The sequence below is a fragment of the Festucalex cinctus genome, unplaced genomic scaffold, assembly GCF_051991245.1.
Source record: "Festucalex cinctus isolate MCC-2025b unplaced genomic scaffold, RoL_Fcin_1.0 HiC_scaffold_404, whole genome shotgun sequence".
NCBI classification, from domain to species: Eukaryota; Metazoa; Chordata; class Actinopteri; order Syngnathiformes; family Syngnathidae; genus Festucalex; species Festucalex cinctus.
In genome coordinates this window covers 1-17,547 of record NW_027520649.1, presented here as the reverse complement: position 1 = coordinate 17,547, position 17,547 = coordinate 1, and the positions used below count along the sequence as shown (strand labels likewise).

At 39.8% G+C, this 17,547-nt stretch overlaps 1 protein-coding gene across 4 annotated transcripts; it reads left to right on the top strand.

Annotated features, from left to right (window-relative positions):
* The first annotated feature begins 2,425 nt into the window (after positions 1-2,425).
* Positions 2,426-17,410, top strand: LOC144011761 (serine/threonine-protein kinase WNK1-like). Of its 4 annotated transcripts, XM_077511691.1 has the most exons (15): positions 2,426-2,595; positions 2,721-2,941; positions 4,497-4,654; positions 6,924-7,012; positions 7,110-7,329; positions 7,634-7,735; positions 7,830-8,196; positions 8,684-8,853; positions 10,176-10,259; positions 10,655-10,690; positions 11,057-11,197; positions 11,390-11,488; positions 16,384-16,457; positions 16,538-16,700; positions 16,787-17,407. In XM_077511691.1, exons 1-15 carry the CDS (start codon positions 2,474-2,476, stop codon positions 16,922-16,924), a joined length of 2,184 nt encoding a protein of 727 aa, XP_077367817.1. In that variant the 5' UTR covers positions 2,426-2,473; the 3' UTR covers positions 16,925-17,407. The 4 variants fall into 4 exon arrangements, with proteins under 4 accessions (XP_077367817.1, XP_077367818.1, XP_077367819.1 ...); XM_077511692.1 differs by lacking the exon at positions 10,655-10,690; XM_077511693.1 differs by lacking the exon at positions 11,390-11,488 and having other exon boundaries at positions 16,787-17,398.
* The last annotated feature ends 137 nt before the right edge of the window (positions 17,411-17,547 follow it).

Sequence of the window (17,547 nt, the reverse complement as noted above, 5' to 3'; positions counted from 1 at the left end):
CCCAACGGCTGTTAGTGGTTTTCTCAATAGTGCGCATGCCTTGTGAATTTGGACACAGGTACTGTTACTTAGAGGCCTATGCAAGCTACGTACTCGGGGCACATACACAAGAAGTGTAATTGACAAGCCAGGAGCCAATCAATAACGAAGCAACTTTGTTATTAATTGGAAAACTGAACGTGCATATGCAAGGTGTCTATCTGAAATAAAATAGTGCCCAGAAACCCCCCCCTCTTCGCTGAGCTCATTTTATGTTAGGATGTTGGTGAAATCCATGTAGCAGTCTCTATAAAAGCTACTGTTGGTTGGAAGTGCAGCAAGTTCCTGAAATTTAACTTCTACACATAACTTATAAACTACCAATGTTTTAACATACATAATAGTCAAAGCTAATTTTCATTTTCAGTCTCTGGACATACATAAACCATCCACATAATGTAGAATGACAACAAACATTTTGTTTTTAAGGTTAAGCAAAGGCTCTTCTGCCACTTATACCAATGGGTCTGTCCACAGAAACAGAATTTATTTCTTTCTTTCATCCTGCATACAGCAGTCCATTTATGTGTAGTTAGCAAGAAAACAGTTTCAACAAATGTGGCCGTGTAATTGTATAGCTCATTTTTGTGACATTATGCAGACTATTAGGAAATATTTTTTTTACCTTGTTTGTTCAGGAAGAAAAACAAACAAACTGTAGATCAAATGTGGGAGATCCGTCATATTTATTATGTCCAAAGATTGCAATAACAAAGACATTGTTTGAGAAGCCTTAAATTTAAAAAAAGCAGGGATGACTTCTCAAAAGAAGTGACAATAACGACTATTCCCAGTCAAGTTTAAAGATGAATGTCAACGATGTTGACACATTTCCCTTTTTGAAAGAGTCTGATGTACAAAAGTGTTATTTTAGCAATAAATGTGTCGATGTGTGTAGTAATATAAGGTAATAATATAAGGTATCAACTACGATAGCGCTTAAACATTACAGATCACGACTGCGTATAAACCCCGAAAAACAAACCAAGAGGACGCATTTCGAAGCAATAACCACACCTATGTCATGCATGTCGGACCCAGAGCATAGTTGCCCGCTCAGTTTGCCGGAGCTGGTAACCCACACAAAGTTACCGATCAATACAAAATGTGCACGAGATAAGAGTTCCAACAATTTTTGTTTCATTTGTTGAAAAATGAAGCTGATGTTAACAAAAAATGAAGTCCTCCCTCTTTGGGGATCGTTCAAATGCACGAAATCAGCCCTCGGCCCACCTCCTATCAGTTTGTACCATAACACTTTTAATATATCAAGTTGTCAATTTGATTCCTGATCTCAGCGACCTTATTCCTACTTGCTCCTCCCAACATGGACATAACACCAGGCACAAAGGCATCATCACGGGGAAAAAGTGAAGGCTCAAGACCAGTTTTAAGTGTTTCATGTGATTTGGAACATCTCAAAACCGCCAAAGCTCTCCCCATCTTTAAAAGGAAACTCAAAACTGATCGATTGGCTACATATTTATAATTAGCTGAATCCGCTGACTTGGATTGTTTGTTTGTTTTTGTTGTTTGTGTTATGTTAGGATGTGCTTTGTTGTACAGTGTTCCCTCGTTTTCCGCTGGGGTTAGGTTCCAAAAAATACCCGCAATAAATGAAATCCGCGAAGTAGTTAGCTTTATGTTTTACAATTCTTATAAATGTTTTAAGGCTCTAAAATCCCCAACCGCAAAATTTATACACTTTTCTCATTGAGGCATTTACATGTTCTCACATTTCTCTCTTGTTCAAACTTTGACAATGTTCAAACCTTCATAAATTTTATAAAATGGGTATATTTCTGTAAAAAAATATGCAAAATTGCACTTAAAAAAAAATCCGCGATACAGCGAGACCGCGAAAAGTGAACCGCGTTATAGTGAGGGAAGACTGTATGTTTGTTTGCATTTATTTAGTTTGTATTGTCTCGTTTCTGGTCCAAGCCCCCATCAAATAAGTATTAAGTAGCTTCTAAAGGGTGTCTCTTTCACATGTAAATGTATACTCAAGACTGCCTTCAAGATAAATGCCAGCTGTGGTATTTCAACTTGTGAAGAAATTAAACTTGAACCTAGGCCTACAATTTTTGTAGCACCCTGAGATGTACAAAAAACACTATGGTTGCAAAACCATAAAATGTACAGGAGAGGTGAGCCTTGTTAATTAGATGTATGATTTTGGCCCATTTTCTTGTCTTTTATTTTTCCATTTAACCTAAAGTTTTGGACTTTACCATGCCATTCCATTCCAAATGTGCATATACATGTGGGTGGAATTTTGAAGTTGTAATCAGCATTCCATTCATCATTGGTGCAGTTGATTAATTACCGGTAATTGTCTAATTCTGCTCGGTCTTAAGCGTTTTACTTGTGACTCTCACAGGACCGAAAACTATCAAAGACTGAACGGCAGCGCTTTAAGGAGGAAGCGGGGATGCTGAAGGGCCTCCAACATCCCAACATTGTCCGCTTTTACGACTCCTGGGAGGGACCCTCCAAGGGCAAGAAGTGCATTGTTCTGGTTACTGAACTCATGACTTCTGGAACACTCAAAACGTATGTACCTATAACAATGTCATTTCAGTTAATAGAATACATGATCACAGACTGATACTGTTACATACTGTAATGTCTCGCAGTTGTAATTTATTTATTTATTTCTATTTTTGTACGGGTTTCAGTTATTTGAAGAGGTTCAAGGTGATGAAGATTAAAGTGCTGAGAAGCTGGTGTCGACAGATCCTCAAGGGGCTCCACTTCCTTCATACTCGTGCACCTCCCATCATTCACCGTGACTTGAAGTGTGACAACATTTTCATCACGGGCCCAACGGGATCTGTAAAGATTGGAGACCTTGGACTGGCAACACTGAAGCGTGCATCTTTTGCCAAGAGTGTTATAGGTATGAACCCCAACATAATTTCTAAATATTTGTGCTTCTCTTGCTGGGGGGCAGTTCTTTTTCTGGAGTCACAAAATGTTCAACTGAAATGGTGTCTAATGGGGGAGTCTTTTGACCTGATAATGTTTTTGACGATGTGGTTCAAAAACAGACCACAGCGTTTCAGCTGTCCATCAAACCACAGCTCAAATGTAGGCCAATTACTGTGGTAATCTTAGGCAGATCACCACAGGGATTTCCCACTTTGTTCATTCAAGTATTGGTCATTGTACAGAATATTTCAATGTTTATCCAAAGTAGTTTTTTTTTCCAGGCACCTACTGAATGTAAGTAGCGCCTAATTTTCTCCTGCTGTTAATCAATAATATTACTATAATAGTTGTTATGGCTTCTTGCAGGCTAACCTGGCCATGGCTAAAGGTACGGCCGTTGTTTCTGTCTTAGACTGACTGGTCTTGTTCTGTGGTTTGGAAATATGTGGTCTGTTTGCCAATCAGGCAACATCATGTTTAACAAATTTGTCGGTTTGCCTCAACAGGTTTCCCCACTAGTGTTTGTCTTTTACTGTCTTTTAAAAATATTCCAGGACTGCCGATGGCTTTTCTCTGTCGTTCATATTCCAGGGAGTTCTCCACCACTTTCTCTCTTGTTAGCCTTTTGCTTAAAATGTAGGCTCTAGCTACAGCTGTGCCCCATTCTGCTGTTTGGAATAAATAGGGTACTGCTGGTCAGTGAAGAAAAGTATGAACTGTTATGGGCCTGGTAAGTCTTGACAATGTGCTGGAACACGCATCAGTTTAAAGGAAAAAAAAAATGCATTCCATTAAACAAAATAAGTTTTTCTGTGTATGACCTCAATTGAGGGTAAACTGTTAATAACTAGGAGCTGATGCTCAGAGATGCACTTCTGGGAATAGTAACTAACTATGGAAGATACTTCACTCAGCCTTGACCATAAATAACATATTCAATCTGCAGGTCGAGGAGAGCTGGTAAGTCAGACTTCATTAAGGTAAGTGTGTTTTTACAAAGTGTAAAATGTATGGTTTGAAGGTAAGCTCTTGACAGAAGTTAATTTCCATAGCTAGTTGTTTCTCAGACAAAACTATTGATAAGGCTTGGAATATAGTATTTTTGGCATTCTTCCATTCTCAAGTGCTTTATACAAATGTTTATTCAAATATGGCATTGGACTGCCACTGGCTCGAAATGTGGCATTTCTGCTCATCAGCTACTGCAGACAAATTTCAAAATTGAAGGTCCTACACAGACAAACATGTGCCCTCTACTCTGCGGTGTAACTGAGTTCAGCTTTTCCCTCCTTTTTGTTTTTTTTCTTCTCTGTTTGCCTTCCTTCCCCCTTTTTTCTCTCTTCTCTGTCTTCCAACTTCCACCTCGCAGGGTCTACCCCAGGAGATGTCGTCAGACTGGTCACTCTTCTCAACCTCCGCTTCCTCAACCCTTCACGGGTTAGAGGAGCAGAGAAGGGGCTGTGGGTTGAGAAGCCCACACTGTCCGTAAGGAAGAGAGTTCTGAATAGTTGTTTTGATTTAAGGTACCCCTGAGTTCATGGCGCCTGAGATGTATGAGGAGAAGTACGACGAGTCAGTGGATGTGTATGCCTTTGGAATGTGCATGCTGGAGATGGCCACCTCAGAGTACCCTTACTCAGAGTGCCAGAATGCTGCACAGATCTACCGCAGAGTGACCAGGGTAAGTCTTCATTTTAGGTTTCCATGTGTCCCCTCCCCTTTACCTTGCATTCTTCCCATTTCACCTAACCCAACTTAGCTCCCTTTTGTTTGATACACTTGAAACTTCAACTTCCTTAGAAAATTTATCAACATTCCAGAGTTTGAGTGACTTACAAATCTGTAGAAGTCCCACAGGAACCATACCTTCTCAATTGTCATGTGTGTTGGAGGAGCGTGCAGAATTCTGGCATGGACAAATAAGAGGCTGAACATGCATTGTTTTGTAATTTACTGTGTGATTAATCTTCCGGTTGCTCATTAATGAACAGTAGTAACAGCCGAAGAATTCAAGACGTCATATTTTCATACTGTAATTTAGCTACATGATTTATACATGTGTCATGGCAACAGTCCTAGGCACGAGGAGGCTGAACTTTACTTAGTCTAGATGCACACCTATGGAAAATGCTAGGTCCTCAATTTATCAGCTACAGTATTTTAAAGTAAAAACCCTTGCAAGTTTTTTAAATCATTGCCATTTGCCAATGTGCTGTGCTTTAAACTGACTCGATCCTCCAAAGATAATTGAAAACCCAGCTCAGCTAGAACATTGTCAAACAAAGTCTTATGTTATGTGCCGACATTTAGGAGGTGTCGTGTGTTCTGTTACATATGTCTTCCTTGAAGTGACTGCTCATTGTTCTTACCATTGTTTCAGTCATCGTTTGAGTTGAGGTTGTTTAATTATGCTGCCATTAGTTTAATGTAGAACTGTCAAAGCATTAAATTTTTAATCAGATTAATCACATCTTAGAATTTTGATTAGTTACGATTAATCATTTAATTAAAAAGCCTTTTTAGCAACATTTTTTTGCCCGCCAAATTTGAAGATCACCTGTTATGTATTAATTTTTCAACACTTAATGTTATGAGGACCTTTTCCAAATTTTTCTGCACACTCTCATCCACCTCTTTTTCTAGTCTGTTAATTACTTGCATAATTAAAAAAAAAAAAAATCACCCCAGCAGTTTAACATAAACAAATGTGCTGAACGTCGTACGCAAACATTTATTAAATGCTTTACTTTAATGCATGTAATTGTTTATTGTTCAAACACAGCCTGTGTTACGTTTTAATGTCGCCATCTACAATTAAGCTAAAGGATAAAATGTGGTCAGAATTAATGGTGTAATTAAGCTGCGTTAATACTAGAGCTGTCACACGATTAAATTTTTTAATCAGATTAATCACATCGTAGAATTTTGATTAATCATGATTAATCACTAACCTAAAAAAGCTTTTTTCCCCCCAACATTTTTGCCCGCTGCACACGCTCATCCTGCTTTTTCTAATCAATTAATTATTTGCATAATTTAAAATGGGGAAAAAACGACCTACGGCATATGTAAACATTTCTTAAATGCTTTACTTCAATGCGTGTAGTTATGTTTATTGCTCAAACTCCAACAGCTACCTTTAATGTAACCATCCACTGTTGGCTAAAAAGGATCATCTGCGGTCAAAATTAATAGTGCGATTAATCTGTGGTAATACAGTGATTAATGCGATATTTTTTTTGTGATAAATTAATTAGTTACCGCTTTAACTTTGACAGCACTAGTTAATACATGATTAATGCGCTAATTTTTTGTGATTAATTAGTACGTAACGCTTTAACTTTGACAGCGCCAGTTGAATGTTATATGTATCAGTTTTTACTTTCACTTGTACTCAATATTGACTCTAGTCCAGGGGTGGCAAACTGCGGTCCTCGAGGCCCGGTGTCCTGCAGGTTTTGCAGATTTCCCTACTCGAAGTACAGCTGATTCCAATTAACAGGCTCGTTATCAGGTTTCTGCAGAGCTTGCTGATGAGCTGATCATGAATCAGCTGTGTTGAAGAAGGGAAATATCCAAAACCAGCAGGACTGCGGCCCTCGAGGACCGGATCTCGCCACCCCTGCTCTAGTCACTTCTTGGACAATCAGATACACACTATTTTTATCCATAAAATAACTGGGAGAGGAAAAAAATGAACCTGCTACCAAAAAAAAAATAAAAATAGTGTACTCGTTGATCTTCAGATTTTCAGTTACAAATAACCATGCACCTTTTGTGTAATTCTGGCAACAGAGGGCCAAACAGCTACACCATCGCTGTTGGCCAAGATAATTATGTAGCGGTACAAAGGGGTTCAAAGAAAAGGTATGGGGTTAGCCTTCAAATTTAGTAGATCTAGCCCATTTAGGGGAAAACCATTCTCATTCAGCGTTCTGTGTTTCCTGTAGGGGGTGAAGCCGGGCAGCTTTGACAAAGTGGCCATTCCTGAGGTCAAGGAGATCATCGAGGGATGCATTCGCCAGAACAAGGATGAGAGGTGTCAAATTTAACAAGAGCACATGACATTTGGAGAGGAGAATCTCGAACTACGGTCCACATCAGCTTCTAACATTTACTTCTTGTCTTGTATTTAGGTACTCAATCAAGGACCTCCTGAATCATGCCTTCTTCCAGGAAGACACAGGTGTGCGTGTGGAGCTGGCTGAAGAGGATGATGGCGAGATGGAAGCAATTAAGTTGTGGCTTAGAATTGAGGACATCAAGAAGTTAAAGGGAAAGTACAAAGACAATGAAGCGATTGAGTTTTCCTTTGACCTTTGCAAGGACGTCCCGGATGATGTGGCTCAGGAAATGGTGAATTTGACTGTTATTAGGCTTAACCCTTTAACCCTGGCTTCCCCAATCCTCGTCCTCGAGGGCTGGAGTCCTGCAGGTTTTAGATGTTTTCGTCCTCCATCGCACCTGATTCTATCAGTATTGCTATCAGGCTTCTGCAGAGTTGATTATAGGAATCAGGTGTGTTGGGGTATGCTTACATCTGAAACCTGCAGGACTCCGTCCCTCTAGGACCAGGATTGGGGAAGCCTGCTTTTAACCCTTAAATTCTTTGAACTCATAAATGATCTTTACTGAGGTTGACACCATGTGGCTGCTTTAGGTTGAGTCCGGGTATGTATGCGAAGGTGACCACAAGACTATTGCAAAGGCCATCAAGGACAGAGTGTCTCTCATAAGTCACAAGAGAGCACAAAGACAGCAGGTGTGTTTTTAAACACCAGTTTTGTTTGCATACTCTTTTCACACATGCTTCACAGCCCAAATTTTAATGCATTTGGTGCTGATTACCTTTAAAGGTCAGAGAAGATCAGGAGACGAGAAGTATTGAAGAAGAACAAATGTGTCAGATACAAACAGCTCAGCAACCCAGCCACCCACCAAGCAAAGACTTGCCTCTCTCCCAGTCGGTGCCAGCTGCCCATGTTCCTCCTCCGCAAGCCACCCAACACAGCACACCCATGCCAGCTCCGACAGCATCCCAGCAGAACCTTCCCAGTGCTACCTACAACACTTCTCAACCCACCCAGCTGATGGGCTTGACACAGGGGGTCTCTTATGTCCCCCAGTCGACTGGGCCAGTCTCAATTCAGAGTCAGAGTATGGCCACCAGTCAGCCGGAGTCAGAGGAGCCTGAAGCTGACCAACATCAGCACAGTGGCGGAGGTGTGTATGAAAAAAATTGTATATTACACTGGGGATACACTGTCGATATGGTTGATGGTATGAATGTGCCCTATGGTATAGATTAGGACTCTACAGTCCATTCTCAGTAACAGAACTCATTCTGTTATGTTGGAGCAATTTACAATTTATAAGTTGGCGACAATTTTAACTTTCTTGCTTCTGATTAAACATACATTGGTGCATGCAAAGAACAGCGCATCATGGTAAATTTTCAACAAAGGTTCTTATATTAAGGGCCTGTTTTCTTTTTCTTTCTTTTTTTTTTCTGGTGTCTCAGCACTTTGTGCGTGTGTGTCTGTGTCTGCGTGTGCATGTGTATGTGTGTATGCGTGTAAAGGGTGAATATGATGTGTAGAAAGTGCTGTATAATCTCAGTTCATTTAATATAAATTCCACCTAGCTCTACATTACACCCACTGCACAATCAAGAATTAACATGCCCCCTCCCTTCCCCCATTCCTGATAGTGGCACACATAGGCGACAGACCAACTGGTTCCTCTGTCCTCGCTGCCGAAGCTCAGCCTGCTCAGCCCGGATTGTCGTCCTGCGCTCCCCCCACTCAACAGCTTCAGCCCCAAGTGCCATGCCCGCAGACACAAAATGACCAAATGCAGCAGCAGCACCATGTGTCAGTGGTGAGTCATTTTCCAAATGGGCTTGATTCCACTGATGGTGAATCAGAAGCACCAATCCATATCTATTTATGTGTTCCTGTCCAGTTTCCCCCCCCCCGTGTGGACTTGTGTCGATTCTAAATCTGTGTTCCACACCTGTTCAACCAACTGCATTTCACCATGCAATGGCGTAAATAGGACACCTTACCCCGTTCCCTTGAGTGAACACAGCTCATAGGCTGTATTCACACTGCAGGTCTTCATGCTCAATTCAGATTTTTTTTGGTCAAATACTTTCTCCCCCTATGTAATCGTTCACATTACATATTAGTTGCGATCCGTATCTGCTGTGTGAACCATATGCGTCTGCAAAGTGACCCGCATGCGCAGGAGAAGAGACATCACTCACATTGTAGTGCTGTCAATATTAATCGAATAATCAGATTCAGTTTAATTTTGCATTAAAGTGTATTAAAAAAGCATTTCCGTCCTGATTACTTTTTATTAACCAATGATTGGTGTTTATTTCGTACTTGGTTTTCGTATAGTGATTACAATTGATGTTATGTTACCAGTTCGGTCATTGTTTTAGTAAAAGTAAAAGTAAAAACAGAATTTGCAAATGTCTTATTTTGATAAAACACAGAAAACAATATTCTTTCCTAAAGGACTACATAAATCAGTGAACAATTACAGTTGATATGCTGAAATCAGAGGATATGGACAAGTTTAAATTAAAAAACTGGCTCCAAACAATGACTCGATTATTAAAATAGTTGTCAATCGATTAATTTTGACAGCTCTACAACATTGTGCTTATGGAAGTAAATGTGTATGGTCCAGAGTGCCACAGACTTTCATAAGTCTGTTGTCGGGGCTCATGTTTTATCATTTCATATCTACAGAGGAGTGATGAGGGAGGAGGTAGAAATATTTTGGGGAAAAATGAGGCGAGCCTTTTCGATCTCCTGATTTCATGGTGACGTCTACTAAAGATGACATCATGTCATTGCATTTCGTAATAAATGAACCGTCTAATGACGCTAATTACTAATATCACTGTTTAACGTCAACTTTATGCTTCATGTTTTAAGTGAAATTAAGTTGAAGTCAGATATAAAATCACAACTATTAAAAAGCTTTGTAGATTCACGTATGTCTCACACCACTCCCGCGCGGAGCGCATATAGACCTTTTGATGACAACCTGGCCGTTCAGACTGAGGTCACATTGCAAAAATTTGGATATGTATCCAATCTAGAACCATATAGGTGAACATAGCCTTATTAGTTATCTTATTTATACCCTTGTCATGCTGATGCTTTATCTCTTTTGTGTTCAAGGTTCAACCTCAGATGCCAGGTATCCAAGCTGATCTTGTCCCCACTCTTCAAAGCAGCCAGTCTGTCCCAGTGGCACCACAGCAGGTATTCACAAGTTTATATTGTAATTTTTATCTGGGCCGTTTCACACCAAGTTGAAAAGCAACATAAAATAACCTGTTTTGAGGAAAAGCATTGCATGGGCTTCAAGTAACACACTTGTGTAAGCCTATTCATTCACCAGTCATTATAACAGCACTGCAGTGCACCAAGAGGAAGTTATCATATTTTCACTCTCTAAAGGCATCCATATATACAAATGGGTCAGCTATTGCTGCAGGTGCTTTTGGGCTGATGTTACATTAACGATTCAAGCCGCTATGTGCTGCCTCGGGTGGCAGTGAAGGAGCAGGTTCCGAATCCCCAAGTCATCGTTTGCCTTTTCATTTCTCCAATTTTCAACTTTCCCACTCTTACCCTGTCTTATTTGTTTCTTATAGTATGGAGTATACTACCAACCATCACTACCCCGTAAGGTACATAAAATGTCTCATTTTCCTTCCTCGTTTTTTTTTTTTTTTTTTTTTGTGGATGCGTTTAATTGATGTCTGGTGCCGGTTTTTTGTTTTTGTTTTGTTTTGTTTTTTAAAGCTTTTCCATAAAACATGTTACGGCCTCCACTAAAACATTTTAAAAAGTCAAGTAACTTGGATATACACTGAAATTTGTACTGTATGCCTCTTGAGTGTCATAAAATATTCTCAATTGAGTACTGTTAAAAAACAAAAACAAACAACAACGGGTAAGTAGATGAAATGTGGCTTTTGGACATGATGCTTAAATTTGTAAAGCACTTAAAATTTCCATAAGCACAGTTTATCCTTAATCTTTGGTCCTTGTAGATTCCCACCCAACAAGTGATGATGCCTCAATCTTCTCAGTCGTCCCCTCCGCCACCGCTGCAGCAGCAGCAGCCAGAGAACAACTCTGTCATTCAAAGCTCCGCGTTAACACAGGCACAGGCTGCAACTCAACCGTTACAGGTGAGAGCATACATATTTTTCATTCATTCATTCTTTTATTCCACTCCCCATTTTGCTACCTACATTTCTCTCACACACCATTATTTGTGCACTTCTCTGTGATTCTCATTACCATGGTTGTCCTATTTTGTTTTTTATCTTCTGCTTGTTTTGTCATCTCTGCATGCTGATCACTTCCTGCATGACTGTTAGTCTTGGGCCAGTAGTCCAAATTCTTTTATCCTGTCTCCGCCACCCAATGCAGAGCATCTATTCTTCCTCTATCAGGCATCTTGTCTCTCTGCCCTGCAGGTACTCAGTGCATTGTATCAATGTGTGTGGTTGGACATTTGTGGTTTTGGTTGTAAGTAACATTTTCTCTCCAACTCCTTACTATTTTCTTTATTAATGAAGGTTGATTAAATAAATTAGAAATGCAACAATTAATGGAAAACTAATGAATGATCAAATTAATTAATTTAACTAATGGTTTAAAAACTGTTTAACTTGAAATTCCAATAATTTTTAGTTTTATCTTAAGTTAATATTCTCAGACTTCTTTAGTCCTCCATGAAAGCAGACTGATTGTGTTTCATCAAAACAAGACATTTTCATCTGTTTTTACTTTGGAAAGCATGATCAACAGTTTTGCATTTTCTTTGACAAACCAGTATTAGAATCATAATCAATTTGTTTGTATTCTCTGTGCTGTCAATTAAGTTGGATTGGAAAATCTGATTCATTGATTAATCCAGAAGATAATTCGCCCGGCCCCGTTTGCGACACGCCACCCCACACACTGCGATTGGCTGGAGGGGTGTAAATACTGGCTTACCACAGAAACGTCCCACTGTTTACAAAACAAACACAAAATGGCAAAATGCAGGCTGGGGAGGTGGGGGTTTAGGACGAAATTACCACAAATGATGAACAAAAACACAGATGTGTAGACTGAGAGAAAGTTAAAGTGTGTACACTCTGTATTTAAAAAGTGCATTTTCCTGAGTGAATCCGGCAGACAGCCCCTTTAAGGCTTAATGTTCCAATAATATAACATTTTTCCATGCTTAGTGTGAACCCTAAACCTAAATAAGACGTTTTGTTGAATATTTCCATCAAAAATTGATGTTTAGACATCGATTCGCCCCATATTGAATCGATACAAGTATTACGCAATGTAATATCGTGATATATTGCCGAATCGATTTTTTTTAAACACTCCTAAAACCAAACATACCATGTTGTGATTTAAAAAAACAAACAAAAAAAAAACAACAAAAAAGTCATGTAGGACGCAAGCTGGATAGATACTTCAATCATCCTGTGAGGGAAGTGAAATTGTCACAGCAGCAAAAATTTCCAAATAAACACTCTCAACTCAACTCAAGTTTATTTATATAGCGCTTTCAAACAGCCTGAGCTGTCACAAAGCGCTTTACAGAAACACAAAAACCATAACATAACATAAAACATTGACACAAATACAATACAATCACAACAAATCAACATTCTTCCATTCCTACATACGCTTTGATGTTTGAAGCAGTTCTAGATGAAGGAGGACAGAATCAGTCTCCTTTCAGCAGTTGATCAGAGACATGATCTCAACGTGCATGACGTCACACACGTCTGCTACAAGCTGGTCCAATTTTCCAGTCTCAACCAAACTGCCTCTCCTCCAAGCGCCGAACCTCCATCTAGTCTACGCCCCGCACACACCACCGGTTTAGCGGCGACGTTCGGGTCCTCAGCTCCACCGCCATCCATCTTAGCTCATCAGCTTAGACTGTCCAGCGGCGCCGACCTGACCGGCGAGCAAAAAGGGGCTGTGAAAAATGAACAGCAACTCTTAAAATAATGTAGTACAAAAAAACGCAGAAGAAAAAAAAAAGAGCAGCAACTTATGGAAGGATTAATAGAAATCTAATCTAAATAGGAAAACGCAGATTTGAATAATGCATGTTGGTATATGATAATAAGTACAGTCTAATTATGCTACATCAATATTTGTATTGTTGTAACTAATTTCAGTGATCTATAATACTGAATATCAATACACCCAAATATGTACAATTTATAAAATATCTGTTCATGCATAATGTGTATGCATAATGCATAAATAGTTCAATTGTACGTTGAACTCAACCGTTTTTCACGATCTGTGGCCCGACCTGCTCTCAACCTCCGTGAATAGCAGTGGTCGACTGTATGTAGCAGTGGTCGACTGTATACATGTATAACCAGGGCTCGACAGTGCGAGCATTTCACTCGCAAATGCGGGAAACTTTCAAGCGCGTGCTGGTGAAAAAAATACCACTCGCGCGGCGCGAGTGCATTGATGCTCCCCCTGCACTATGTTTAAAACGTACATTTGAAAGTCGTCGTGTCCTCTCCTAGCTCTCCCGTAGCAACAAGAGCGCGTCACCATACGCCGACTCAATCCAATAGTATTTGAGTGAAACATGACCCACTGCAATGTGATTGGCTGGCTACTTCCTGATCGGCATAGCATAGTGTACACGCACACCGCGCAGACTACAATTTACATACAAAGATTTATAATATGGCGCTTTCCATCGGACCGGTTCCACACGTAAGCGGTATTTTTTTGTCCCCGGTTGTCTCCATGGGACTCTTTCGGGGCAGAGCGGTTCCATTGCAACCGCTGTTTAGAACCCCTTCGGCAGTGGTTCTGCAGCGGGAGACAAAAAATCCACCGGGAATCCTTAGATACATTGCTTGTAAAGCTGTGGACCGGATATCGCGTGGCTGTGAATCGGTTGTGTGTGAGGCTTTGAGTTTCATAACAAGAGCAAGAGCTCTGCGCCATGCACTACTTGTTTTGTTTACGTTTCAGTAGCATCACTATTCAATAGGGGTGTTAAAAAAAATCGATTCGGCAATATATCGCGATACTACATCGCGCAATTCTCGAATCGATTCAATAGGCGGCTGAATCGATTTTTAAACTTCCATTTTTAATGGAAAAATATTCAACAAAATGTCTAACTTCGGGTTAGGGTTCACACCTTAAGCATGGAAGAATGTTATATGAACGGAACATTAAGCCTTAATATTTTATTTTAATGCTGTTCAAGCATGAAACAGATTGCAACCTGTATAAGAATGAAGTTTCAGATAAATAATACATTTTCATACAAATCTTACACTCCACAAGTTTACTGATTAGTATTTTCTAAATTTGAATGAAAAAAATCGCAACAATCGACTTATAAATTCGTATCGGGATTAATCGGTATCGAATCGGATCGTGACCTGTGAATCGTGATACGAATCGAATCGTCAGGTACTAGGCAATTCACACCCCTACTATTCAAGCTACTTCCATGTTTACAGAGAGCTAGCAAAGTTGCCCTCATAGATGCTTTCATTCCCCGAAATTATGTCATAAAACTCAAAATGAACCACAGCAAAAAACAAAAACAAAAAAAACAAAAAACAAAAAAACATGAACAGCAGTGATTCTGTGGTCATCAAAAAAACAAAAAAAACAAAAAAAAGCCGTTATAAATTAACCAAAAATGAATATGATGGCAAAAGAAAAACAAAAATTGTTGATAAAAAGGGAAGGTCACTTTTGGCAAATTTTTTTGGATATATTAAATGTTAAAATGTGTTTGATAGATTTATTGTTCCATAAGGTGGCTTCATATTTCTTTTGGCTAGACGGTAGGTTTATTTCATGTCTCAGATTTTTATGTTTCTGAAATACTTCACATTGTGCACATATTGTGTTAGTGTCTTTTTAAAGGTTAAATATTTCTATTTCAAATTGTAGAAAAAAAACAATTATAACTGTCAATAACAGCTAATAAATATTTAAACTGATTTTTCAGTCATATCGCCCAGCCCTTTGTTGCAGTCTATTTAATCAATTGATTCAATATATGAAAATATAGAAGACATTTTTGTTGTTGTTTTTTAACATGTTTGAAGATACTGTAAAAATGTATGGTGTCTTAAGATTAATGTCTACAAATGTCACTAAGTTTTGAATATTTTAATGAATCGTATGTTTTGATAGCCACTGCTGTTGCAGGCAAACCTTGTGTTCCAATGAAATATTTTGCAATATTTTGGTCATGCTACACCTCCACAAAAAATGGTGCAACCAAATCCTCTGCTGTGCGAGCAACTAAAAATGTTGCTCGCACCAGTGCTAGTAATGGAAAAGTTAGTGTAGAACCCTGATAACACTTGTCTAGCAACTAATTATCTCATCCTTAGATCCGTGTCATTGCAGTATATAAAAGAATAGTAATTTTAGGAAAGATGTGCACTCAATTTGCTGTTTTTTAACCTTGTAGCTTCTGGTGATTATTTTGAGCTTGAAATCAACTGAGCACAGAAACGTCAACCCAACGGATAAGGCCACTGTAGGTGCGTTTCCATTGCTCTCTGTTTTGCGCAAAAGCAAGCTGGAATTAGAAAAGGGATTTTCGGAAAAGACTCGCAAAGTATTTTTCAAAGGTGTAATGGAACACTTTTTTTTGCGCATTCCCTGTAGTCATGTGAACCCCCCCATGGTCACGGTGTAAGAGAAATAGAGAGAGAGAGACACACACACACACACAGAGAGACGCAGAGAGAGACACACAGAGAGACGCAGAGAGAGACACACAGAGAGACGCAGAGAGAGAGACACACACACACACACACACACACACGCACACACACACACACACACACACACACACACACACACACACACACACACACAGAGACAGAGAGAGAGAGACACAGAGACTATACCAGTATCAGCCACCCACTTGCGGCCCTTTTATGATCAAGAACTAGAAATCAGTTATGAGAAAAATTGAAAATTACCATTAATTTCATGCAATTTAATGACAAATGCTATATTGGGATATTATTGTTTTGGTGGAGGTGTGGTGGATATTTTGTATCAATAATATGAAAGTCAGTCACTACTTGGTATTGGTATGAGGTATGGTAGAGTTGAGTTCTCGTACTGGTATCGGTCTGATTAAAAAGTGGTATCAAACATAACTAGAAGTAGCACTACACTGCATACTCCATTATCAAAATGTAATTCTGATAGGAGCTGACTTGGTGGAGATCAGAAATGTTTCAGTGTCGACCAACAACCACTGCACCATAAATGCCAAGACAAAATACCAGCGTTAATGGGGAAGTGAGGTTTACCGACAAGTGTTGTGTTTCAGGGCTCTGCCTCTCAGTCAACATCAGCTGAGCAGCCAGCAGCGGCCTCCTCTCTCGTTCCGCCGACTGTGGAAAGGTGAGCACGAGAGATTCATACTTTCTGAATGGAAGCAAGTTATCTTGTACATTTCGCTTATGGATACGTCCCCTTCTCAGCTGTTTTTCAGATGCAGCTTCAGGTCTAAGTGACGGCAATGATGGCTCTTCAACATCAGGAGGCCGCCACGAGGGCCGCTCACTGAAGCGGTACCAGCGACGGTCCGTCCGCAGCCGCTCTCGGCATGACAAGGGCACCAAGGCCAAACTGAATGTTATAAGTGTAGGCATCTCTAATCTTTTTCCAGATTTGTTCGTTGCTACTTGTTGCTGTGACGCTAATTGAACGCAAATCTTTTTTTTCTGCAGATCTCAAATGCAGGAGACAGAGTGGCAGAGTGCCAGCTGGAAACGCACAACAGGAAAATGGTGACTTTCAGATTTGATCTTGATGGCGATAATCCAGAGGAGATTGCACAGATAATGGTAATTTATTTTTCCTTTTAAATGTTACTTAAAAATCACCACTGCTGATATTTTGTGGAATAATTTGGGGAAATAATCTAATTGCAATTTTCTTTTTTGCGCTCAATATTTAATATACAGATTTAATCTGCAAATTATTATTTCAATGTTCCGTTGTAACCACTTTTTAGAACCCTCTCGGCAGTGGTTCTGCAGCGCCGGTCGTCTGGGGCCGAGCGGGGCCGTGTCGTCACTGTCATCTGATTGGCCGACAGCAATGCAGCACACGCCCATTTCCTTGTTTTATGCGAGAGAAGCAAAGGCGCCCGTCAGTCTTCGCCAAAGTCATAAAAATACAGTATATACAGTAAATAATTCTTTACAACAACGCTGAACTATATTTACAATTTAAAAGGTATTTGTGGATGGATTTGTAATGTTTGTGGTTTATAAAAATATCGCGAGTGCACACTGCCTGGTCGCGTGTTCCCATTCACTTGAATGAGAGCACGAGCCACCGTTAAATGAATGAGGCTGAGCTCTCCATTCTGAAATAGCGCAGGCGGCGAGCTTCGCGAACCGGTCATGGAATCAAGATCGCAATATTTAACCCATGATGGTCCATATGAAATCATAACTGTTCAATGTTGGCGCGACTTGCCTCT

Excerpts from the sequence above, each read along its gene's own strand:
- LOC144011761 (XM_077511691.1), top strand. The coding sequence starts at position 2,474 with ATGCTGAAGGGCCTCCAACATCCCAACATTGTCCGCTTTTACGACTCC. Across the intron at positions 2,942-4,496 it reads TTTTGCCAAGAGTGTTATAG|GTACCCCTGAGTTCATGGCG; the intron begins GTATGAACCCCA and ends TTTTGATTTAAG. Across the intron at positions 7,330-7,633 it reads ATGATGTGGCTCAGGAAATG|GTTGAGTCCGGGTATGTATG; the intron begins GTGAATTTGACT and ends TGGCTGCTTTAG.